The sequence below is a fragment of the Scyliorhinus canicula genome, chromosome 3 (genome assembly GCF_902713615.1).
Source record: "Scyliorhinus canicula chromosome 3, sScyCan1.1, whole genome shotgun sequence".
In the NCBI taxonomy this organism is placed as follows: domain Eukaryota; kingdom Metazoa; phylum Chordata; class Chondrichthyes; order Carcharhiniformes; family Scyliorhinidae; genus Scyliorhinus; species Scyliorhinus canicula.
The window spans coordinates 40,762,676-40,790,016 of NC_052148.1; the positions used below are offsets into that span (position 1 = coordinate 40,762,676).

The 27,341-nt window shown below is 46.4% G+C and overlaps 1 protein-coding gene across 2 annotated transcripts in view; it reads right to left on the bottom strand.

Annotated features, from left to right (window-relative positions):
- The window catches only part of LOC119963925, a 62,540-nt gene that overhangs the window by 9,805 nt on the left and 25,394 nt on the right, over positions 1 to 27,341 (bottom strand). The window contains exons 5-7 of one of the 2 annotated variants that reach the window (XM_038793350.1): positions 27,099 to 27,163; positions 23,129 to 23,195; positions 47 to 111 (exon numbers count right to left, since the gene is read on the bottom strand). In XM_038793350.1, coding sequence (XP_038649278.1) covers positions 47 to 111; positions 23,129 to 23,195; positions 27,099 to 27,163 — 197 coding nt within the window. The remainder of the gene's footprint in view (positions 1 to 46; positions 112 to 23,128; positions 23,196 to 27,098; positions 27,164 to 27,341) is intronic. The other variant, XM_038793351.1, reaches the window with a different exon arrangement.

A 27,341-nucleotide genomic window follows, 5' to 3' on the forward strand; every position in this document is an offset into this window, starting at 1 on the left:
GCGTAAGACACTGGCTATGTTTTGAATGAGCGCATAATATTCTTACCTGATTTATCCTCAATTTTCTGATGAGAAACGCTGAGTTCTGCACTATTTATATACAATCGAGCTCTGCAACAGAAATTTTATAACATAAATTGAATATTATGGATTAATAAAAACGTTTTGACTGAATATAAATAGTGATACAAAAATATTAAAATATTCATACAGCTAACCGTTGTTACTAAATTTATCTACTATTTATCTCTGCTGCTTTTCAACAATATTATATCAACATAACCATGGAGTCAGAAAGGGGCATTCGTCCATTTAGCCTGTTCTTTCCTCAATCTGCTGTCATAGATGCAACTTAATCTATTTGCTCGCTAAGGAATTTTTTTTCAAACTTTTCACCTATCTCTACAAAATAAATCATGCAACATTGCAGAATATCTATCTCGGTCAATGTTATCGAATGCAATGGCCTGGAATTTCCTGGTAACTGGTGCGGCTTACAACGGTAAATCAATGCTGCAGGACACAATTTATGGCTCAAATGTCCCAGCTAATTATGGCAGCAGTAATTTCAGCCATTGTTACAACACAGGAACAAGAGTAAGCTACTTGGCTCCTGGAGGCTATGCCACCATTAAATCAAACCATAATGGACCTGCATACTCCCACCATATATCTTAATAAATTTGGTTAACAAAAATCCATCACCCTCAGATTCTAACATTGCCTTCGGAAAGCAGTGACAGCCGGACCTGTGAGGGGCACCTCTGCTTGGACAGAGGATAAATACAGCGTGAGGCTCGGGGCCTTCACCTACCTCCTGGGAGCAGAGACAGCGGATTTGCGAGGAACACCTCTACTCAGACAGAGGATAAGGCTCCGGATCTTCACTTAAGGGGAGTGGACACAGCTGGACCTGGGGGGGGGGGGGGGGGGGGGGGGGGGGACGGACATGTTGACTCAAGTAGCGGTTTGAGTTTGAAAAACAATCCAGGTGTGATGTAACAGGAAAGTGGTAAATTCATTGGTTGTTAAAAAACTACTAATTAGAATTAGCCATTCTAAATTGTTTTGAGATTAAAGGTAAAGAGGAGAAATATTTTTACAGATTACAAAAACGAAAAACAAGTTGGAAATGTAAACAAAAAGTTAAAAACTAATTCAATAAAATAGAGATACAGGACTAGGCGATGTGTTGTACTTGCATAATGTAGGATCTGGTGGAGCCCATTGTGGTTCCTAGTGACTACATTTGTACCAAGTGTTCATTGCTCGAGGAACTTCGGCTCAGAGTTGATGAGCTGGAATCTGTGCTTCGGGCATTGCTTCACATCAGGTAGGGGGTGAGTTACCTCAACGCTTTGTTTCAGGAGGCAGTCACACCCCTTAGATTAATTATCTTGAATTTGGCCAGTGGTTAGGGACAGGAGGGTGTGACTATGAGTGAGGCAGGTAGAGGAATCCAGGAGGTAGGATTGCAAGAACCCTAACACTTGATCTTGTCCAACAGCTTTGAGATTCTTGCTCCCTGTGTGGACGAGAATGGGGACTGGAGGGAAGATGAGCAAACTGACCACAGTACTGTGGTACAGGGAGCCATTCAATTGGGGGGAGAAATGTATTCTAGTTCGGGGTATAGACGCTGCTCTCTGTGACCAGGATTGAAGTTGTGTTGCCAGGGTTCAGGCTATCTCATCTGGGCTGCTATGGAACTTGGAGTGGGAGGGGAAAGTTGTTGTGGTACCAACAACATAGGTAGAACAAGAATAGATGTTCGGCTCAGGGAATATGAGCAGCTAGGAGCAAATTAAAAAGCAGAAACGAAAAGTTACTAATCTCTGGATTACTACCTGAGCTGTGAGCTAATTGGCACAGGGTCAGTAAGATTAAACAGATAAATGCGTGGCTCAAAGAATGGTGTGGGAGAAATCAGTTTGAATTCATGGGACATTGGCACCAGTATTGGGAAAGGAGGGAGCTGTTCTGATGGGATAGTCTTCACTTGAATCATGCTGGAACCGGAGCCCTGGCGACACGCGTAACTTGGGCTGTAGATAGGGCTTTAAACTAACTAGTCGGGGAGAGAGTGCAGTTGAATGGAAAATTAGAAAATCAAAGTTAACGGAGAAGATAGGTGAGCAGATTAATGGTGAGGCAGATTGTTACCAGAAAATCAAAAGAAGGGACAGGATGTTTGAACGTCACATTGCACCAAGTAATCATACAAGAGTTGGGAAATGTTATAATAGAACAAACTTACAGGCTTTGTGTCTGAATGCACAAAGCATTCGGAACAAAATTAATGAGTTAACAGCACAAATCGAGACAAAGGGGTATGATTTAGTGGCAATTACTGAGACATGGTTACAAGGAGACCAGGCCTGGGAGTTGAATATCCAATGGTACTCAATATTCTGGAAGGATAGACAGAAAGGAAAGGAACGGGTGTAGCTTTTCTAGTAAAGGAAGGGATCAGTGTTGTAGTGAGAAATGATTTAAGCACTGGAGATCAAGATGTGGAATCAGTCTGCGTGGAAATAAGAAATAGCAATGGAAAGAAGTTCATGGTGGAAATAATCTATAGGTCCCCAAATAGAAATTTTGCAGTGGGACACAGTATAAACAACAAAATACTGGCGACTTGTAAGGAAGGTACGACATTGATCGTGGGTGATTTTAATATGCATATAGACTGGATTAATCAAATTGGCAAGGGTAGCCTCGAGGGAGTGTTCATTGAATGTATTAGAGATTGTTACTTGGAGCAATATGATTTGGAACCAACCGGGAGCAGGCTATTATGGATTTGGTATTATGCAATGAGCAGGGATTGATTAATGGCCTTATAGTTAAGGATCCTCCAGGGAACAGTTCAGAGAATGATAGAATTTCAAATTCAGTTTGAGGACAAGAAACTGGAGTCCCACATTAGCATTTTGGAGTTAAACAAAGCCAATACATTGGCATGAGGACAGTTTTGGCCCAAGTGGACTGGGCAGGAATACTAAAAGGTTGGGCAGATGATGAGCAGTGGCAGTTGTTTAAGGAAATATTCAACTCCTCCCAACCAGACTGGAGAAAAGATTGCAAAAGGGGAATAAAAATCCATGGCTAAGCAAGGAAGTTGAAGAGAACATAAAGATAAAAATGAAGACATACTATATTCCAAAGGCCAGTGGCAGGCTGGAAGATTGGGAAAATTTTAAAGATCAACAGAGGGTTACTAAAAATGTTAGAAAAAAGCAAAGGTTAATTATGAAAGAAAATCATCACAAAATATAAAAAAGGATAGGAAAAGCTTCTATTAACATAAAAGGTAAGAGAGTAGCGAAAGTGAATGTTGGTCCCTTGGAGGATTAGACCAGGGAGTTCATAGTGTGGAACACAGAAATAGAGATGCCAAAAATCAATATTTTTAATAATAAATAATAATCTTTATTGTCACAAGTAGGCTTACATTAACACTGCAATGAAGTTACTGTGAAAAGCTCCGAGTCACCACATTCCGGCGCCTGTTCGGGTACACAGAGGGAGAATTCAGAATGTCTAAATTGCCTAACAGCACGTCTTTTGGGACTTGTGGGAGGAAACCTGAGCACCTGGAGGAAATCCATGCAGACACCGGGAGAATGTACAGACTCCATACAGACAGTGACCCAAGCCGGGAATTGAACCTGTGAGCCTGGAGTTGTGAAGGAACAGTGCTACTCACTGTGCTATCGTGCCACCCATATTTTGCCTAATTTTTCATGGTGGAAGACACGAGTACTATCCCAATAGTAAGAGATAATGCAGAGCAAATAGAAAAGGGGGAACATAGAACAATCATCATCAATAGAGCAAAAGTACTGAATACACTATTGGGGTTGAATGCAGACAAGACTCCTGGCCCTGATGGCCTATATCCTAGGGTCTTAAAGGAAGTGGCAGTGGATCCATTGGTTATAATATTCCAAAATTCCCTCAATGCGGGAAAGGATCCTGTGGAGTGTAAAAATGGTAATGTAACGCCTTTATTCAAAAAGGAGGGAGGCAGAAAGTAGGAAACACAGATTAAATTCTGTCATTGGGAAATTGTTGGAATCCATTAGTAAGGAAGGAAGGGGATCAGGAGTGATGGGCAGAAGGCAGGAGAATGTGGATGAGAAAAATATCAGCCATGAATGAATGGCGGAGCAGACTCGATGGGCCGAGTAGCCTAATTCTGCTCCTATGTCTTATGGTCTTATGCTCTTAACAGAACATTGGCAAAGTCAAAATGCAATCCATCAGAGTCAACATGGTTTTATGAAGGGCAAATCGTGTTTGACTAATTTGCTAGAAGATATAACAAGCCAAATGGATAAAAGGGATCCTGTAGATATAGAATATCTGGACTTCCAAAAGGTTAATACACAAGGTACGATCACCTGGGATTGGGGGTATTTTATGAGCTTGGATTGGCTAACCGACAGAAGGCAGAGAGTCAGGGTAAATGGGTCTTCTTCTGGTTGGCAAGATGGGGTACCACAGGTTTCAGTCCTCAGGCCCCAACTATTTACTATATGTTAATGACTTGGAGGGTGGCGCAATGGTTAGCACTGCTGGCTCACGGCTGAGGACCCTGGTTCAATCCTGGCCCCGGATCACTGTCCATGTGGAGTTTGCACATTCTCCCCATGTCTGCGTGGGTTTCACCCCCACAACCCGAAAATATGCAGGGTAGGTGGATTGGCCACGCTGTTCACGTTACAATTGTGGACAAGTAGGACATTTCGCCCGCGATTGCAGACAAAATCCCCCACACTACCAACGACCCCAACAGCCCAACCCCTCCACCCAGGTACTGTTCTCAGGGGTAATGTTCCTCTCTTCTACCTTCATTTATCCATGCGTGTTCCTGGCTAGTTCTGGGTATATTGTGGCCTCTAATCCGTTCTGGTCCATCTGATCCAGAAGTGAACTGAATTCCAGGTACGATAATGATCTCAGGTCCCCCAAACCACAGAATCAGTATGGATTTCCACAGCAGGCTGAGGGCGAAATTTTAATGGTAATTAACAGTCTGTTAAAACAAGGAGTGATTCGACCCCTAGCTTCCACTAATAATGCCCTGATTTGGCCTGTAAAGAAACCAGATGGTTCATGGCAACTCACCATTGACTACCGCAAACTAAACAAAGTGACCCCTTTAACAGCCCGCACCGTTGCCACGGGTCCTGTGACCATGCTTAAGCAGGGAGTGCAAGCAAAGTATTTCACCGTACTGGATATCAGCAATGGTTTTTGGTCCATTCCCCTAGATCGGGCTTGCCAGTATATTTTCGCATTCACTTTTCAAGGACAACAGTGCACGTGGCCATGTCTCCCCCAAGGCTTCCATAACTCCCCCTCCATTTTCCACAGACAGCCAGCTTCCAAATTTCTTTCCAAATTTTCCCGCCACAAATGCCTAATTCAGTATGTAAATGACCTGCTCCTGCAAACCGATACCAGGGAAGAGCACGTGGCTCTATTGGCCAAATTACTAACCCTGCTCCAGTCCATCAGATGTAAGGTAAACCCCAAAAAGGCACAGATATTGAGGGAAAAGGTACTTTATTTAGGCACCACTATTATCCATGGCAAACGTGAAATTGAACAAAAACGAATTGACTCCATTGTGAAATTACCCCTGCCCCGTAATGTAAGTGCACTCCACTCATTTCTAGGTTTAGTGGGATACTGCAGAAATTATATTGGTAGTTTTGCCATCAAGGCCACCCCGCTCTCGGAGCTTCTGAAAAAGAACACCCCATGGAATTGTCTTTCCCAGCACACAGACGCCATAGGTACAGCTCCCGCTTTACAAGTTCCCGAACCTGACTTGCCCCATGCCATAGAGGTAGCAACCACCGACCGAACCCTCTCAGCAGTGCTCCTGCAGGAACGCCTCGACCGATTAGGAATGGTAGCCTATGCCTCTAGAGTTTTAGATGCCGTAGAACAAGGATTTTCTGCCTGTGAAAGGCACTTGCTTGCAGTCTTCTGGGCAGTCCAGTACTTCGCCTACATTACAGGCCTCAACCCAGTCACGATATTAACCGAGCACACCACCACCCAACTGTTGTTAGGCGGCAAACTAAAGGATGGTTCAGTTAGCCAGATCAGAGCAGCTCGCTGGACACTCTTATTACAAGGCAGGGATATTTCTGTGAAACGCATCAAGACCTACACGTTCTTAGCAGACAATTTAAAATACGCAGGGATCCCACACGAATGCCAGATTATTGCAGCCACACACCCCACAGGTCCCTTTGTTCCCAACTCGCTACACCCATGTGTAAACGGTGAGACACAAAGTTCCCAAGACACAGTGGACACAGTAAATATCTATGTAGATGGCTCCTCACCTGTTGAGGATGGAGTAAGAGTCACAGGATGCGGAATTTACATGGAGGACTCACAGGGACACCCACTAGAAGTGGTATCTTTAAAATTACCCGGCCACGTGGGTTCGCAGGCAGCCGAACTGGCAGCCATGGCTTATGTAATTGATCATCCAGACTCCTTTTCCAGTCCGACAGCTTGTATGTTTGCTACAGTCTAACAGAATTCCCTATGGGAATCTCGAGGTTAGTGTATCCGCCAACGGAAAATCCCTACCCTCCACCCCTCTCCTGAAACATATTCTTTAAAAAGCCACCGGCCACACATACGGCATCATCAAAGTAAAGAGCCATCATCACACCTCTCCCCCCCCCCCCCCCCCCCCCCCCCGCCAAGAATCACAAGGCCGACGTCTCAGCTAAAGCTGGATCACACACTGGTCACTTCTGGCATCCCCCGAGTGTGAACAGATACATTCAATCCAGGTCTCCCAAACCAATATTGAGGATTTATCTCAGGCACAGAAAGCAGATTACTCCCTTAAACAGGTACTGAATGGCACAATACAGGACGGAATAGTGTTAAAGGACGGAATTTATGTGGTCCCTGTTTTGTTATGCTCTTGACGTAGCATAAGCTGCTTCCTTGATGTGTACTCTGACAAAGGAAGGTTCAGACTTGGTGATAGCTTTAACACATTTATTAAACTGTTAACAATTCTCCTACTTGAATTCGACTCTCCTGTTAATCCTGCTATAGCTACTCAGACTATCTAACCAGTCTGCTACAATCCACGTGGTGGGTATGATGTGTTTCAAATCAACCCTGTGTACTCACTGAGAGTCTCCACTGGAAAGAGGAAGATCATGTGTGCTGTGTCCTTTTATATGGGTTGGTGTAATCCCCCCTCTGTGGTAGTGTTACCTCTGTGTGTATCTTGAATGCCCATTGGTCGTGTCCTATCTTACTGGCCTATTGGTTGAATGTCTGTGTGTCATGTCTCTGGTGCTCCCTCTAGTGTCTCGCTAGTCATATAGAATCATGGAATTTACAGTGCAGAAGGAGGCCATTCGGCCCATTGGGTCTGCACTAACACTTGTAAAGAGCATCCCACTTAAGCCCATGCTTAAGTCTACGTGTATTTACTTTAACCCCTTGTGTATTTACAGTGATGCATATCACCACAGTCCCTACCCAAGACAGAAACCAGTTAATCTACCAATTCCATGACGGACACGGACATCAGGGAATGACACAACCAATGCCCATTTCAGACCCTTTTGCTGGTGGCCCGAATTGAAAAGCGATGTCACACATTATGTTGAGAATTGCCTCATTTGCGCCCAGAACAATCCAGAACATTATGCAAAGAAGGGACAATTAGGACACACCCGACCTGTAGAAGGCCCCTGGACAAATCTGCAAATTGATTAGTGGTCCCCTCCCCCACTGCAGAAATGGTTTCAAGTACATGCAGTTTGTCATAGATACATTTACAAAATGGGTCGAAACATTCCTCACACGTTCAAACACAGCAAAGGCCACCGCTAAAATTTTGACCCATCAGATCTTTACGTGCTGGGGTCTTCCACGCAGCATTGAGTCAAATCAGGTTCTGTCTTCACCAGCAGTCATGCAAAACGTTATGACCATTTTCGGTATCAAACAGAAATTCCATATAGCCTACCACCCCCACTCCAGCGGCATAGTGGAGTGCATGAACCACACTTTAAAAACGATCATCAGGAAAAGGGTAAAGCAGAACAATTCAATTGGGGCACGGTACTACCCTTTGCTCTCATGATTATCAGGAACACAGTTTCCAGTTCCACAGGTTTCATCCCCCACACCCTTAAGACAGGGAGACCCATGAAAGGCATTAAATATTTATTCGGGCTCGATTTGGCAAATCCCGCAGTAACTATGCTCACCCATGAAAAAGTAGTCCAACGGGTCACAGAAAACATTAAAGCGACACAACTAGCTGCTGCTGTCTGACTAGGTGCTAGGAAAAAGCAGAGTAAAGCCAGCTTTGACAAAAAGGTTCACCCCATAGAGTATACATGATGCACTATTAATTACGACGAGATGAGAGTAGAATGTAATTGAGGTTTTATTACACAGAGATGTGTGGCCTCCTATAGCAGTGGTGAAATAGCTGCTGTTTGGAGAGCCCACACATTTATAGAGCCAGTAGGCAGGGATCTACCCCCATACCTGTAGAACAGGGGCCTCACTGTAATAGCCATATGTACAACATAATCCACAGTGGTGACTACCACATTCACTCCCTGTTAAAAATGAGTCCAGCGGGGGTGGTGGAAAACGATATACATACAGATTAGTTTTAAAATTACAGAGAAGGTTACAAATATAGACAATCGGGTGCCTTGATCTGTCGTTGAGAGCGCCGCAGTGCTGGTGGCGACTCAGGCGTCGGCTTGGTCTTCGGTGACTCCGGGAGCGTGTCGAAATCCTCTTCATCCCCAGGTGGGAGCAAGGGGAGGACGGATTGTCCTGGAGCGGGGGCTGTGGTGGGGTGTGCTGGGGGGAGGGAGGGTGGTGCCGGGGCAGGAGTGGGTGTGGGGACCCAGGTGGTGCCAGGTCCTTGAGGGAGACTGTGTCTTGGCGGCTACGTAGGTGGGTTTGCGTGGAGAATCTGTACCCTCTCAACCAACGGGTCCGCCTTGTGGAGCTGCACGTGCTTGCAGAGGAGAACAGGTCCTGGAGCTGCCAACCATGTTGGAAGCGAAACCCTGGAGGTAGACTTCCTAGGGAAGGCAAAGAGACGTTCATGGGGGGTTTCATTAGTTGCGGTGCACAGGAGCGACTGAATGGAGTGAAGAGCGTCGGGGAGGACCTCCTGCCAGTGGGAGGCCAGGAGATTTCTGGAACATAGGGCCAGCTGGACGGCCCTCCAGACTGTCCCATTCTCTCGCTCCACCTGCCCGTTTCCCCGGGGGTTGTAGCTGGTCATCCTGCTCGAGGCAATGCCCCTGTTGAGCAAGTACTGGCGCAGCTCATCGCTCATAAATGAGGATCCCCGGTCGCTGTGGACGTAGGCGGGGAAACCAAACAGAGCGAAGATGGTGTTGAGGGCTTTGATGACCGTGGCAGACGTCATATCGGGGCATGGGACGGCGAAGGGGAATCGGGAATACTCGTTGACCATATTAAGAAAGTCCGTGTTGCGGTCGGTGGAGGGGAGGGGCCCTTTGAAGTCCACGCTGAGGTGTTCAAAGGGGCGGGAGGCCTTCACCAGGCACGCACGGTCTGGCCGGTAGAAGTGCAGTTTACGCTCTGCGCAGACCTGGCAGTCTCTGGTGATAGCCCTGACTTCCTCGATGGAGTATAGCAGATTGTGGGTCTTAATGAAGTGGTAAAACCGGGCAACTCCTGGGTGACAGAGATCATCGTGCAGGGTGCAGAGTCAGCCCACTTGTGCGTTGGCACATGTGCCTTGGATTAGGGCATCAGGGGGCTCGTTGAGCTTACCGGGGCGATAAAAAATCTCGTAATTGTAGGTGGAGAGCTCGATCCTCCACCTCAAAATTTTATCATTTTTGATCTTACCCCCCTGTGTGTTGTTAAACATGAAGGCAACCGACCGTTGGTCAGTGGGGAGAGTGAATCTCCTGCCAGCCAGGTATTGCCTCCAATGCCGCACAGCTCCAGCGATGGCTTGGGCCTCCTTTTCGACGGAGGAATGCCGAATTTCGGAGGCTTGGAGGGTGCGGGAAAAGAATGCCACGGGTCTGCCTGCCTGGTTGAGGGTCTGATGCATCGCTCTCGACTTGGAAGGGGAGTGTCTCATTGACCGCATGCATCGCGGCTTTGGCGATGTCGGCCTTGATACGGTTGAAGGCCTGGTGAGCCTCGGCCGTCAGTGGGAAAGCGGTGGATTGAATGAGTGGGTGGGCCTTGTCCACATCGTTTGGGACCCACTGGCCGTAGTACGAAAATAACCCCAGGCATCGTTTGAATACCTTGGGGCTGTGGGGGAGGATGAGTTCCATGAAGGGGCACATACGGTCGGGGTCGGGCCCTAGTACTCGGTTCTGAACACATAGCCGAGGATGGCTAATCGGTTCGTGCTGAACACACAGTTCTCCTTGTTGTAAGTTGAGGAGTGTAATGGTGTGGAGAAATTTGGAAAGGTTAGCGTCATGGTCCTGCTGGTCGTGGCCGCAGATGGTGACATTGTCCAGGTACGGGAAAGTGGCCCGCAGCCCGTACCGGTCAACCATTCTGTCCATCTTCCGTTGGAAGACCGAGACCCCGTTGGTGATGCCGAAGGGAACCCTAAGGAAATGGTAAAGGCGGCCGTCTGCTTCAAACGCAGTGTATGGGCGGTCCGCCTCACAGATGGGGAGCTGGTGGTAGGCAGATTTCAGGTCCACTGTCGAGAAGACCAGGTATTGTGCAATCTGATTGACCATATCAGATATGCGTGGGAGGGGGTATGCGTCGAGCTGCGTGTACCGATTGATGGTCTGACTGTAGTCAATGACCATCCTGATTTTCTCCCCGGTTTTCACCTCTACCACTTGGGCTCTCCAGGGGCTGTTGCTGGCCTCGATAATACCTTCCCGCAGCAGCCGCTGGACCACAGACCTGATGAAGGTCCTGTCCTGGGCGCTGTACCATCTGCTCCTGGTGGCGACGGGTTTGCAATCCGGGGTGAGGTTTGCAAAAAGGGAAGGCGGGTCGATCGTAAGGGTTGCGAGGCCGCAAACAGTAAGGGGTGGTAGGGGCCCGTCAAATTTCAGGGTTAGGCTCTGGAGGTTGCACTGGAAGTCCAGGCCGAGTAGCAAGGCAACGCAGAGGTTGGGGAGAACATAGAGACGGAAGCAGCTGTACTCTACGCCCTGGACGGTGAGGGTGGCGATGCAGTACCCCCGGATTGCCACGGAGTGGGATCCGGTGGCTAGGGAGATTCTTTGGTTAGCGAGGTGTACTGTGAGAGAGCAGCGCCTTACCGTATCGGGGCGGTCGCGAGGTTGTGCAGTCGAAACTAGTCGATTGTGACTGAGGCGAGACGTGGCTGGTCATCGGCGGTTGCAGGCGATGAGCGGCCCGATGAGGTGCCGGATGGGCGGGAGTCCTGAGACGGGTCCCACGGGCCGCACGTGTCCTGGGGCAGGCAAGATGGCAGCACCCATTGCTTCTGAGGCAAGCAAGATGGCGGCGCCTACGGGCCACACGTGTTGTGAGTGGAGCAAGATGGCGGCGACCACAGGCCGCACGTGGTCTGAGGAGAGGAAGATTCCGGCGCCCACTAGCCGCATGTGGGGGCTGCCGGAACAATAGCGGTGATTGAGCGGGTCTGGCACACTGCAGTGAAATATCCTTTCATGCCACAGGCCTTGCAGAGCACGCTCCGCGCCGGGCGGGCTGCCAGGGGTGTTTTGTCTGTCCGCAGAAGTAGCACTTGGGTCTACCGGGGTTGGATGGCTGCCGCGTGGCGCAAGCATGGGGTTGGCTTGTGGCGGTTGCTGATGGGGTCCACGATGAGGTGGCCGCTGGCAGGGTCCATGATGCACAGGAGGGGTGGGCCGTGCGGTCGGGGGCATAAGCCTGTACGTTGCATGAGGCAACTGTGAGCGAGAGCGCTAGTTTCTTAATTGCAGCGAGGTCAAGCGTGGCCCCTTCTAAGAGGCGCTGGCGGATGTAGTTCGACTCTATGCCCGTAACGAACGCATCTCTCATTAGAAGTTTTGAATGTTCAGAGGCCGAAACAGCCTGGCAATCACAATCTCTCACCAGGGTAAGCAGGGCACACCAGAAATCTTCCGCAGACTCACTGGGAAGTTGGCGCCGCGTGGACAGTATGTGCCTGGCGTTGATCTTGTTGGTTTGCTGAGCCTAATTCTCCATCAGTAGCGCCATTGCCTCTGCGAAGGTAGGCGGGTCACGGACGAGGGGAAAAACGTTGGAGCTCAGTCACGCGTACAGAATCTGGAGCTTCTGTGCCTCTGAGATTGGATCAGTCGCAGACCTAATGTATGCTTCAAAGAAAGCTAGCCAATGTTCGAAGTACTTTTTTGGCGTTGTCTGCTTGAGGATGCAGCTGTAGGCGATCCAGCTTGATGTAGAGGTCCATCTCTGAAAAATCTCTGTGTAATAAATTGATGCACAATCAATTACGATGAGACGAGAGTAGAATGTAATTGAGGCTTTATTACACAGAGATGTGTGGCCTCCTCCAGCTGCTGTTCGGAGAGCACATACATTTATACTCCGCCTACTGGGTGGAGTAAGCAGGCAGAGATCTATCCCGTACCTGTAGTACAGGGGCCTTATCGTAATACCCATATATACAATATAATACACAGTGGTAACTACTACAATACAGTCGGCCAGAAAGTTATGCTCCTTCCGAGCCCCTAAATTTGCAGGCCCCTACTCCATCTCTGACAAAGTAACCCCCTCTGTGTACAAGATAGCGTACCCCAACGGTAAGACTGGTTGGTTCCACATCGACCAATTCAAACTCTATGGATCACGACGTAGCCACACCCACCACTTAGCCTTGGTAATGGGAGAGGATGACGCTCTTCCCACTGACGACTCAGCCCAACGCCTCCACCCCAACCCTACCCCCCCTCTGAACGACACTCTCCCCTCGACTCCGCCCACACTCACAGGTTTCAACCTCGAACTTGACTCTGGTGAGAGCCTCCCGGATTTGACTATCATAGAATTTACAGTGCAGAAGGAGGCCATTCAGCCCATCGCGTCTGCACCGGCTCTTGGAAAGAGCACCCTACCCAACCACACACCTCCACCCTATCCCCATTACCCAGCAACCCTACCCAACACTAAGGGCAATTTTGGACACTAAGGCAATTTATCATGGCCAATCCATCTGACCTGCACATCTTTGGACTGTGGGAGAAAACCGAAGCACCCGGAGGAAACCCATGCACACACGGGGAGGATGTGCAGAGTTCGCATAGACAGTGACCCAAGCCGGAATCGAACCTGGTACCCTGGAGCTGTGAAGCAATTGTGCTAACCACAATGCGCCCGTGCTGCCTATAATAATCTTTTATTGTCACTAGTATGAAGTTACTGTGAAAGGCCCCTAGTTGCCACATTTCGACGCCTGTTGGGGTAAGTTGGTACGGGAATTGAACCCGCGCTGCTGGCCTTGTTCTGCATTACAAACCTGCTGTCTAGCCCAATGAAATAAACCAGCCCTATAAATCATCCCTATCATCCCCAGCGACTTCCCCACCGTCAGCTACCTTAGCCCCCGGAACGACGCCTTGGATTTTTCCAATCCCTTGTACGGCCGTCCCTGCCCAACGACTTTTCCTACGCCCACTCCCAGCAACATTGCTTCCACTTCCAGGACACCAGTTCCCGACTCCTCTCCGTCACACGACAAACCCGATACTCCCTTTTGGCACTGTGACAATTGCTACAGGTTGGTAAGACATGACAAATCGGACCACCCACAGGCCTACATGGCTACCGCCTGGAATCTGCAGACACGAGCCTGGCAACCAGGAGAAGGTGATGATTTAAGCGATGAGCCCCTTCTGGGAAATGATTGAACGGAACTGATGCACGCAAATAAGAATTAAGGTGTCCAAATTTCTGATGGACCCTGCCCGTCTTCTTATTTTAACCTCCTCTTCTCTCCAAAACATGGTTTTAATCTATGTCAGCCCGACACTCGGCTATGCAGTCATAATTATTCTTCTGATTAAACCGTCAGACGTGGTCTACTGACCAATGGCAGTTGAATGCTACAATAAGACTACAAATTCTTCCTGTTCATCCTGGTCATCCAGGTAGGGAATCACGGCACTGATCCCCGCCCTACCTGAATTATCCAGTCAATCACGCTCAGGTAGTGGAGTAACAGCACTAATCCCCGCCCTGCCCGGGGATCTCACCCATTCTTGTCCTGCAGCGGCGCACATTCACCCCACGTTTCTCATCATGCTGTCTGGAATGGTTTACTACACCCTTTACTTCTTTGGGCAGGTCTTAAATCTTCCTTTCCGCTTCAAATCTACACCATTGTTTCTTCCACTGTTCTTTCAGACCCCTTCGGGTCACTTCCAAATACTATTTGCTCTTAAAACACTGGTTGCTGATCTCTGCTGCTACCTCTGAGTCTCTGGGATGAAACTCTATGGGCGCGATTCTCCACCCCCCACGCCGGGTGGGAGAATAGCGGGAGGGCCTCCCGAAATTTTTCACGCCCTCCCGCTATTCTCCCCCCCCCACGCCTGACCCACGCCACGAATCGTCGTCAAGGCCGTGCCGCCGTGACGCACGGGGCCACGCTCCTAGCCCCGCCCGGGGGGGAGAATCGGCCCCGGAAGTGCGCGTGAAGGCTGCCATGGGTCACGGCCTGTCCCACGGCAGCCTTTACGATTCTCCGCATTTGCGGAGAATCTCGTCCTATAAAAGTGGCTGCCCTGAAATTCGGCTGGTTAAGCAAAGCCTCAACCTCTCATGATTGCTAGTAAAGATGGAGAACGGTTGAAGAAACCATCCATCCACTCCACGCATCGACCACACCAGCTGTGAGACACTTGAATACTTGAATTGAGATACTTGGATTAGTACCTCTCCAAAATTCTTTTTAAAACAAAATGGGGGAGTCACACATGATGACAATCATAAAGGGAAATTGGAACTAAGAGAGAAAGACTAACACACACAGATATTAACCAACGATACTGAGATGATACTATGCTTGATTCCCTAGGATTACACAGAAACCAGACACCGCAGGATGAACCCAGCACCCATCATCTTCGTCTGGATAATTGCCGCACTTACCGAAATCTGAGCACAACATACCCAAGACTTTCCACAGCCCGGCGGTCTGTGGTACCGTCCCCTAGATGCAGAGGAAAGTGAGAGTGGCACCCTATAGGTGCGTAAGAATACAATCGTCATATTTTGGGTGCAATAACCAATGGACAATTTACAGAAAGCCCAAAGGGTTCACATCAGAATGTTACATTAGCAGAACCGGAACAGAAGATTGGTGGGAACTTACTAAGAAGGGTGCCCCGAAATTGGATGTTTAAATATAATTGCAGGGAACACAATGAGAATCGGACAAAATTGCCCTGGGAAACCCACTAAAGGTAATTTGGCAATACACATAATTAGAGTAGGACCTAAACCAGCCCTGAGTGACAACACCCCACAGACCACCTCCAGTCAGGATACCACACAACAACTGTTAGAGATAGAGACTGAAACCCCCACCTGGTGGGAAGGCATTGCAAAATGGAACCCACTCTCATACATAACAGAGACCCTCCTCCTGATTGCAGTAATCTATAGTGTAGTCCTCACATTCAAACTCCATAAATGGAAGGCAAAAGCCTCCCGGCCCCCTATATACACAGTTTGGGCCCCCCTCTTTGGAATCCAATAGAACTCTACTAAGAATGTACAACTTACAAAAACTGTGATAACCGCTGCTAAATGGACTCTTTGGGCCTCTGTACTGATGAAATGTGATAAGAAGGAAGAATATGATGCTGCTGTATTAAATTTTATGCTGCAAATAAGTTTGTTATGTAAAAACAGCAGCATACGTGCAGCATAAAAAGTTTAGTTAGCAACCAACCGTTTATTATGAATTTAAGTTTAATTACTTTATATGAATTTAGTTTTGATATAAAATAGCCAGTTGTAGTGAATTGTTTTAATGAATGTATGTGATAAGGTAGTAGGCAAAATTATACAATGAATTCTAGGACAGAGTAGAGTAGGATCTTAACTGACTGACCAGTGGCCAGCTTGATAAGGTAGACTATGGGATCAAGACTGTGATCCACCACGTTTCGCGTTCAGAATCAAGAGGACGGAATGTAGCCATGTAAAATGGCCACCTGCAAAGGACCATGGGAGTTGTGGTCAATTTGGGACACAGACAGGTACACAGCCTCTGTATTGTGCAAAGAAACCAGACTTGGCTGAAACTCGCATCCATTGAGAATCAGTTACCATTTTCCCCAAGGCAATAGCAGTCGCACTAAGGATCATCAATGATAGTAGACTAACTGGTGCTACCCCCCCTTATTTGGAAAGGCCTACGTGCCTAGGACAATGATAGCTAGGACCCGCCCAGCCACCGAGGTATCTGCCCCCTAATTGGCTAAGGTCAGTGAGGGTGATCGAAAACCCGATTGATCCATTGGACCTGGAGTAAGGACCGCCCAAAATGGCGCAAAAGAGACAAAGGATAAACAGCCCTGCGCACTAGAGATTGGTCTCTTTTGGAATGGCCTGTGTGTGATCAATTGCAGCATATCAACTAGCCCAGTTCAAGGACCCGCGATCGCTACCTGAAGGACGAGCCCAGCCGTGACGAACCTGAAGACTTCCAACCAACCACGTGGACCCGGATAAAGGCCTTATCTCGCACAATGTGGGTCACTCGAAGTTAAGTAAAGGTCATCTTAGTTGTTAGGTGTAGTTTAGTACGGAGCCGTGTATATTATTGCATAGAGATACAAGTCTTGTGTTATTAATAATTAGTGAACCAACAGGAAACAGAAAGTTTACGTAAATCGGTCTTTTCTGGTTGACAGGATGAAACAAGTGGTGAATGGTGAGTACTGGGCCTCAATTTTTTACAATTATATAAATGAGTTGGATGCAGGTACTGAAGGTATGGTTGCTAATTTTGCTAAATTTGGCCGCAAAAGAGATTCCAGGATGGTAAATGTTGTGTTCTGCTGCTTCAGATAATAGAGGCTGCTACTTGATGCAGTCTTAACTAAATGATGCTCCAGACTCTGAAATGTGTTCAAAGTGTTTATTGAATTATTAAAACAGTTCTCAAATGAGTTTAACTCTCTGGTAATCTAACTAGTAACTCAGTCTAACTGTACCAGCTTGCTCTAAGCCATGTGCTGGGGTGTGATGCTGCTGATCTACCCTGTCTAACTCTCTAGATGTCTGTCTGTGGAAAGAGGCAGGGTGTGAGTGCCTCATCCCTTTTTATAGTGTTTATATCATGCCCCCTTGTGGTGATGCCACCTCTGAGTGTCCTGACTGCCCATTGGTTGTGTCCTATTCTGAGTATTCATTGGTTGTATGTTTGCATATCATGACAGTAAATTGTTTCCCTGGTGCCAGGGTCATGGATGTTACTGAATGGCTGCAGCGTATACTGAATGAGGAGGGCAAACAGACAGATATTGTGGTACACATTGAGACCAACAATATAGGCAGAAAAAGGCTTGAGGTCCTGCAAACGGAATTTAAGGAGCTAAGAAGTAGATTTAAAAACAGGACCCAGAAGGTAGTAATCTCTGAATTACTTCCAGTGCCATGTGCTCATGAGTATAGAAATAAGAGGTTAGTCCAGATGAATGTGTGGCTGGAGAGATGGTGCTAGAGGGAGGGCTTTAGATTTCTGGGACATTAGGACCGTTTTTGTGGACAGTGGATCCTGTAAAAGGTGGAAGGTTTGCACCTGCACCAAAATGGAACCAGTGTCTTTGCCGGGAGGATGCTACTACTGTTGGGGATGGTTTAAACTAGCTTGGCAGGGGGCCGAGATCCTGAAGGAAGGTGCAGCAGGAATAGATGCACAGCCAAAATTAGAAGATTGGCAAGATTGAATGGTACTTATTTTAATACAAGGGGCGCGATTCTCTCAGCCCTGTGCCGGGCCGGATATTCACCACAACCGAGCCGCCGACTACCACGCCGTCCGAGATTTTCCGAGGTGCGGAGAGTCAGCGCAATTTGCACCGGTGCGTTTGGTGCAGCGCCGGCCGCTGTATGAGGCCGGGCCGTCGATTCTCCGGCCCGGGTGGGCCAAGCGGCCGCGCGGAAAAAGCAGAGTCCCTCCGGCGCCGTCCACACCTGGTCACTGCCGGCGGGAACTCTGCACGAAGGGTCAGGGGGTGGCCTGTGGGGGGGGCCTCTTATGGGGTCTGGCCCGCGATCGGGGCCCACTAATCGGCGGGCCAGCCTCTTCTCCCCCCCCCTCCAGGCCTACTTTGTTGCGGGTCCGGCCCCAGAACCCCCGCGCCATGTTGCGTCGGGGCCGGCGCATTCCGTAAAGCCACCGCGCGTGGGGTACCGCGCAACCACCAAGAAAGCACAACAGCGCCTATTATTCGTCAGAAAACTAAGGAAATTCAACATGTCCACACTTACCAACTCTTACGGATGCACTATAGAAAGTATCCTATCTGACTGCATCACAGCCTGGTATGGCAACTGCTCAGCACAAGACTGCAAGAAACTTCAGACAGTCGTGAATACCGCCCAGTTCATCACACAAACCTGCCTCCCATCCATTGATTCCATTTACACCTCCCGCTGCCTGGGGAAAGCGGGCAGCATAATCAAAGACCCCTCCCACCTGGCCTACTCACTCTTCCAACTTCTCCCATCGGACAGGAGATACAGAAGTCTGAGAACACGCACAAACAGACTCAAAAACAGCTTCTTCCCCACTGTTACCAGACTCCTAAACGACCCTCTGATGGATTGACCTGATTAACACTACACTCCTGTATGCTTCACCTGATGCTGGTGCTATCTAGTTACATTGTGTACCTTGTATTGCCCTATTATGTATTTTCTTTTATTGCCTTTTCTTTTCATGTACTTAATGATCTATTGAGCTGTTCGTAGAAAAATACTTTTCACTGTACCTTGGTACACGTGACAATAAACAAATAAACAAACAAATAAACAGAGGTAAAAGAGAAAGGGTGTCACCATTCGGATCAGGGAATTAATTACAGTAGTAAGGAGGGATGACATCCTAGAAGGCTCTTCAACTGAAGCCATATGGGTACAACATAAAAAGCAACAAGGAGCAATCACATTGATAGGAGTGTTCTACAGCCCCCTCTAAAAATCCAAGAGAAATAAAAGAGCAGAAATGTAGGCAAATTTCAGAAGTGTAAAAGTAATACAGTAGTAATAGTGGGGGATTTCAACTTCCCAACATTAACTGGGATAGTCATAATGTGAAAAGTTTAGAGGGAGGAGAATTCTTAAAATGCATCCGGGAGAACTTTTTAAGCCAGTACGTAGAAGGACCTATAAGAGAAGGAGTGGTCCTGGATTAATTTTCATAAACGAAGCTGGGCAGGCGGTTGAAGTATCAGTGGGGGAGCATCTTTCAGATAGCGATCATAACTCCGTTAGATTCAAGACTGTTGTGGTAAAGGACATTAAGCACCAGTAGTAATTTGTGTGTGGAGCCAGAGGATGTAGGTAGGGTTCGAAATGAATTCTTTGTGTTGGTGTTCATTTGTGAGAGGGACAGTGTGGCATGGTAGCACAATGGTTAGCACTGTTGTTTCACAGCAGCAGGGATCCGGGTTCAATTCCCAGCTTGGGACACTGTCTGTGCAGAGTCTGCATTTCTCTCCGTGTCTGCCTGGGTTTCCTCCCACAAGAACCAAAAGACCTGCTTGTTCGGTAAATTGGACATTCTGAATTCTCCCTCAGTGTACTCAAACAGGCACCATAGTGTGGCGACTAGGGCATTTTCACAGGATTTTCATTGCAGTGTTAATGTAAGCCTACTTGTGACACTAATAATAATAATCTTTATTGTCACTAATAAAGATTATTATTAGTTTAGAAATATTTTAAAGAGATGTTAACAAAATGAGCATTGGCCCTGTAGAAAGTGAGTCTGGAAAATTGTTAATGGAAAACATGGAGGTGGCAGATGAGGGGCTGGTTTAGCTCACTCAGCTAAATCGCTGGCTTTTAAAGCAGACCAAGCAGGCCAGCAGCATGGTTCAATTCCCGTACCAGCCTCCCTGGACAGGCGCCGGAATGTGGCGACTAGGGACTTTTCACAGTAACTTCATTGAAGCCTACTCGTGACAATAAGCGATTTTCATTTTTTTCATTTTCAATTGAATAGATATTTTGTATCAGTCTTCTCTATAGACGATACAAGTAACATCCCAAAAGCAGCTAAAAACCAGGAAATGGAAGAGGAGGAACTCCAAAAAATTACAGTCACCAGAGAAGTGGCACTGAGTAAATTGTTGGAGCTGCGATCTGATAAGAGCCGAGGTCCTGATGGACTTCACCCTGGGATCTTAAATTAAGTGTCTAGTGAGATAGGTGATGCATTGGTTTTAATTTTCCCAAATTCTCTAGATTCATGGAAGGTTCCATAGATTGGAAGATAGCAAATGTAACTTCATTATTGAAAAAGAGAGTGAGACAGAAAGTGGGAACTACAGGCCAGTTAGTCTAACACCTGTCAAAGGGAAAATGTTAGAAGCTATTATGAAGTAAGTTATAGCAGGGCACTTGGATAAGCTCAAGGCAAACAGGCAGAGTCAAAATTGTTTTGTGTAAGGGAAATTATGGGGTGGATTCTCCATTGCCTGATGCCATAATTGGGATTCCCAATCGAACAGAGAATGGAGTGTCCCACGAAAAATGGGTTTGGTCCCTGACACCAAGCCCGTTGCGATGCTCCAATTCCCTGCTGGTGTCCTGTGGTGAATTATACTGTATTGTAATTCACACTGTATTGCATTGCATTGTATTATGTCCTTGTGGGCTCTGTATGTGAGACGTTGCGCGGCTCTGCCCATAGGGGGAGATGAGGAGCTTGTATAGCGCTCCACCCTTGGCTCCGCCCATGGCTCCGCCCATGGCCCCTCCCACTACCGGAAGTATAAAGTGCTGCAGCCGTGAGCCTGCTCTCAGTTCCTCTGGTCGCAGGCAGGCTCAGTTGTAAGACTATTAAAACCACAGTTTACTTCCAATCGTGTCTCTAGTGAATTGATGGTCACATCATGTCCTTAGTGTGTTACCGACCTCATGCCAACGTGAGGAAGCAAATCAGTGATTTGCATCCATTTCAATTTAATCTATGGGATTGAAGCCCAATTTACCACACCTTCGATATGCATCAACTTCCACAGCGGGAAATCCTCCAGCCGGCTTTGGTTGAAGTTGCCCAAGAATGGCACTGATGCGGTAGACTCCGAGATGAAAAAGAGGAAAGAAAATCACTTAGCTGCTTTTGATGTGGTGAGGAGCGGTCAATCATAGCAAGGGTGTTTATAAGCATTGTGGTTGGCATCTGAGCAGGGTAATTGAGGTGAATTCAAGCGTGAAAGGAAAGATAAAAAATCAATCCACCAAGCCCTGTGTCTAGACTAATAAAACTGTCAATCACTGGCTAATGAAATGTATTGCTGTGTGAAGTTGAATGGAAGATTTGGATTTCAATGGCTGTCAGGGGATTTGAAGCCCTTTCAAGGGTACTTGGCTTTTGAGGAAGCCTCTGACACTTGTAACAGCTGCTGCTTTAAAGACGTTTGTCTGAGGAGCAGATTTTAGAGGCAGGTATGTGAAAATGCAGTGATTTTTCACTGTACTGCCTGGCCTGCTCTTCAGGTATAATGTGGGGGTGACTGATGGGTGTCTCTGATGGTCGAGTCACCCTCGTAAATGTGTGCTGCGGGGGAGGGGGTGACCCCTTATTCCTATGGTGAGGGGGAGAGGAAGGACGCCTTGCCTTGTCAGTTGGGGGAGGGGCAGGATTAGTGTTGTGGGGAGATTACCGGGATTCTGACTGAATCCAGCAAACTCTCCACCATGCATATATTTTCCTGGTTAAAGAGAGAGACTTGCACCTTAGCCCTGCTTCCAGCGGCAGCAGAAACCAATCCCGGTTCTCCACTGGTAGGAGCACTTAGGCTCCAGGATGGGAAACGTGGCTATACGATACTGAGGGGGTTTGATGTGGTTGATGTGGAGAGAATATTTCCTCTTGTGGGAGAATCTGGAACTAGGGGTCACTGTTTAAAAATAAGAAGTATCCCATTTAAAAGTGATGAAGCAAAATTTATTCTGTTAGAGGGTCGTGAATCTTTGGAACTCTTCCTGACGAGGCAGTGGAAGCAACATCTTTGAACATTTTTAAGGCAGAGGTGGATAGATTCTTGGTCAGCAAGGGGGTGAAAGGTTATCGGGGATAGGTAGAATGCAGTTTTGAGGTTACAATCAGATCAGCCATGATCTTGTTAAATGGTAGAGCAGTTTCAAGGGGCAGAATGGCCTACTCTTGCTCCTTGTTTGCATGTACGTATCATCGCATGTTATGGAAATAGAAATAGGCAGTCTCAGTTATAGCACAGATAAGGTTGGAATCTCAACTGGGGATCAAATATGACATGAAGGTGGTGAACAGATGGAGTCAGTAGCTAAAGAACAGAACTTGGAGTGGGGACCAATATTTAATTGGAGCAATTTGAGCAATTTTCTGCTCATCTAGTACTGGATGTCAGATAAGCAGTCCCATAATTTAGCAAAAGTGGGGGAGTCAAGAAAGGTGGCGGCGAAGTTGAGTATCATTAGCGTACATGTGAAAACGAATACTGCATCTTTGAGTGCTGTCACCGAGGGGCAGCATGTCAGTGAGACATAGGAAGAGGCCCAGGATAGATCTTGGGGAATACCATAGGTACTGGTGCAGGAGCAGGAAGAGAAGCCATTGCAAGTGGTTCTTGGCCACAATTAGATAGATAAGAATGGAACCACATAAGGGCAGTGCCATCCAGCTGGACTACTGTGACGAGATGTTGGTGGAGGATGGTGCGGACAACTGTGTCAGAAGCTGGAGACAGGCCAAGAAGGGTGAGGAGGGAAAGATTACCTTTGTCACACATTTAAAAAAAGGATCCATGCAGAAGGACAGCAACTATTTGTCATAATATTAGCCATGCAGAATCAACCGTGCTGACTGGAGCCTTTCCTTCATGTACAGCAAAGAATTATTCACCTTTTTTCTATCTTCTGCTTAAGAGCTTCTTTCTGTATTATAGAAGAGTTTTCATACACAGAACTGGCTGCAGAGGAAATATCAAATGACACTATTATTAATAAATATCAGGCTATAGTCAATTGATAAGACAATGTGACGTTCACGTTCAACTGAAAATAGCACAAGCAGAAGATAGCGCCTCAGAAATGTTACATTAGAGGTAATTTAGAAATGTTTTGCCTGGGTTTCTTAGGATATATAAATTAGTGTTGAATGATTTTAAAATGTATTAATTTCAAGACCCTCCTGAAAAATACGCGCCAAACTGGATTAAGTTTCAAATAGTTTTTCCAATTCTACAGTACTGGAGCGCAGGTTCAATTCCCATACCGACTGAGCTTACTCATGTTGGCCCCACCTTCTTAATGCTGCCTCTCGCCTGAGGTGTGGTGACAATCAGATTAAATCACCACCAGTCAGTTCTCAAAAGGGAGAGCAGTCTATGGTCCTCTGGGACTGTGGCGGCATTAAATCTAAATGTCAGTAACCTGACAGGGAGAAGCAGTGAAGTAACTGATCTGATGGTGAGAAGAGGATACAAATTATAGGCCTCCAGGAAACAGCAAAGCAGGAGAAATTGGACAGGAAAATAAATCATTTTGGAATAGTACTGAGCGTGTAATTGAAGGATAAGGTGTGGTCAGTGGACAGAATCAGTGAAAAAAATCATCAAAATAAAGCTAGGAATCGGGGCAAAATGTGGAAAATGGTTCATTGTTATGCACCAAAGAGTGGGTGTGGACCAGAGGAGAAAGAAGAATTCTAGGAATAGATGACAATGCAAACAAAATAGCTGACAAGAGAGGAAATGAGGTGAGTGATGGAGGTGGACTGTCAGGAAGAAGGAAAAGAGGAAGGTCAGGTGTTGTTGGTTGGGCCAGCATTTATTGCCTTTGGACTGAGTGGTTTGCTAGACTGTTTCAAAGGGCAGTCAACCACATTGCTGAGGGTCTGGAGTCATAGGTAGGCCAGTCCAGATAAGGACGGCAGATTTTCTTCCCTTAGGGACGTTAGTGAACCAGAAGGATTTTTGACTATCAACAATGGTTTTATAGTCATCTGTCATGACTTTTAATTGCAGATTTTTATTGAATTCAAATTTCACCATCTGCCATGGTGGGACTTGAACCCAGTTCCCCAGAACATTATGCCTAGTCTCTGAATGACTAGTCTGGTGAAAATATCACTACACCATACGATTGGAAGAAGAATGGGTGACTCACAGGAGGAGATGGAAAAGATGTTTGGATAGCGTTGTGGCAACTCCAATCCCATTGTGGAGAAGATGAAAGAAGAGACAACAGGGTAACCTGCAGCATATTTTCCTGACAGATCTACTTTGAATTTACTGTTCATAATAATAACGTAATTCATTACTGTACTGTGAAAAAACTCTAAATTTATTCCCGAAAAAAGAGACATGCTATCAAAGTTTTTTTGTCTTGCACTCATCAGGATAGCTCACAAGACTTTTCCAACTGTAATGGGGCAAGAACAATTTATACGGCATGGGAAAAGAGTGCTGATTTGTTGGCAAGTTGACTCTAATTGGTAGAGGCATTGCCATGGTGAATGCAGCATGGAGCAGTTGCTTGCCCAGCTTTGCCCGAATGAGTTTAGGGAATTGATAATGGAATATAAGGAGATGGAAGATGAATTGAACAGGTTTTTTGCATCAGTCTTCACTATAGAGGACACAAGTAGCATCCACGAAAAATCTGTAAATCGAGCAATGAAAGGGAGGAAACTGAAGAAAATTACAATCAGCAGGGAACTGGGTCTGAGCAAACTTTTGAAGCTGCAGGCGTACCAGTCTCCAGGTCCCGATAGACTTTATCCTAGGGTCTTAAAAGAAGTGGCTAGTGATATAGTTGATACATTGGTGCATTTTCCAAATTTGCCAGATTCGGGGAGGGTTCCATTAGATTGGAAAATTGAGAATGTAACTCCCTTATTCAAAAAGGAAAGGAAACAGAAAGCAGGAACTACATAGGAGCAGCTTAAAATCTGTCATAGGGAAATGTTAGAGGCCATTATTAAAGAAGTTATAGCTGGGCACTTAGATGAATTCTAGGTAATCAGGTAGAATCAACATGAGGGGAATCATGTTTAACCAATTTATTGGAGTTCTTTGAAGAAGTAACATGTGTTGTGGAAAAAAGGGAAAGGATGTGCTGTACTTGGATTTCCAGAAAGCATTTGATAAGGTGTCACATCAAAGGATGTTACAGAAAATAAAAGCTCATGATGTAGGGGGTAACATATTAGCATGGTTAGAAGATAGGCTAATCAACAGGAAACTGAGAGTTGACATAAATAGGCCTTTTCCTGGTTGACATGATGTAATATGCCATGGAGATCAGCGCTGGGGCCTCAACATTTACAATCTATATAAATGACTTGGGTGAAGCGACCAAAGGTATATTTACTAATGCACAAAGTTAGGCAGGAAAGTGAAATGTGAAGGAGACATAAGGAGGCTACAAAGGAGCATGAATAGGTTAACTGAGTGGGCAAAGATCTGGCAAATGGAGTATAATGTGGGAAGATGTGAAATTGTCCATTCTGCCAGGAAGAACAAAAAAATATATTATCTAAATAGTGAGAGATTACAGAGCTTTGAGATGCAGTGGGGTATGTGTGTCCAAGTGTATGAATTCCAAGTGTATGAATCTCAAAAGGTTAGTCTGTAGGTACAACAAGTAGCCAGAGAATGTTATTGATTGTTGCAAGGTGAATTTAATGCAAAGTTAGAAGGTTATACTTCAATTACACAGGGCATTGGCGAGACCGCATCTGGAATACTGCATACAGTATTGGTCTCCTTATTTAAGGAAAGATTTAAATGTATTCAAAACAGTTCAGAAAATGTTTACGAAACTAATATCTGGAATGAGAGCATTGTTTTACGAGGAAAGGTTGGACAGGTGAGGCTTGTATCACTGGAGATTAGAAGAGTAAAAGGTGACATGATTGAAACATGTAAGATCCTGATGTGTCTTGACAGGGTCGATGTGGAGAGGATGTTTCTTCCTGTGGAAGAATCTAGAACTAGGGGCTCAGTGTTCAAAAATAAGGGGTTGCCTATTTAAGACAGAGATGAGGAAAATGTCTAGGGTCGTGAGTGTTTGGAACTCTCTTCCTCAAAAGATGTTGGAAGCAGTGGGTTGAATTCTTCCACCCTACCCGCTGAAAGATCGCCACGGGTGGGACACGGACCATGGAAAGGCCCATTGACCTCGGGCGGGAATTTCCTGTCACCAGGTGGGCTGGGCTGGAGAATCCCACCCAGAGTCTTTGAATATTTTAAAGGTGGAGGCAGATAGATTTTTGATAAGTAAAGGGGTGAAATTATTGGAGTAGGCAGAAGTGTTCAGTTGAAGTTCCTTGCAATCAGATCAGCCATGATCTCATTGAATGGCAGAACAGGCTTGAGGGGCCGAGTAGCCTACTCTTGCTCCGAATGCCTATGTTCGTATGATGATCTGAACATCATATCAACCATCCCACTGGACGATTTTGATGCACTTTATTTAGCATTAACCTAGTACAGTGAGCAAATGGCTTGGGCCCTATTTACAAAGTTGCTGATAGGGCCAATATTCAAGTTTTGTACTATCAAACAACTATTTGTCTTGATTTATATTCTCATAGAAGGCTAATTTGATATTCACATTTGAAGAGGCCACTGATCTGTGTCTGCTGTACTCTGCATGGTGGACAACTATTTAAGAGTAAAAGCTCACTGGATGTAAAAGAGGTAGATATGTTCTTGGTCTGATAGTGAAAAATGAATCAGAGAGTCAGCAGCCAGATTTGCATCTTTAAATCAGGAGAGTGGTGCAATGGGGGATCAAACACAATCATCTGTTTTATACGATTACACAAAGTCAAGATCTACTCCAAAGAGCCTTGTTTTCTCATTTACCTTTTGTTTGTGATATTTTGCCTCGTTTTTCAGTTAGTTCCGCAGAAATTGCGTGTGATCGAAAACTATGAGAAGTAAGAAGACAACTGAAGTAATATTCTATTTTAAAAAATTTTTTACTTGAAATTTTTTTTGAAAGAGTATCCAATTCTTTTTTTCCAATTGAGGGGCAATTTAGCGTGGCCAATCTACCTACACTGCACATCTGTGGGTTGTGGAGGTGAGGCCCACGCAGACATGGGG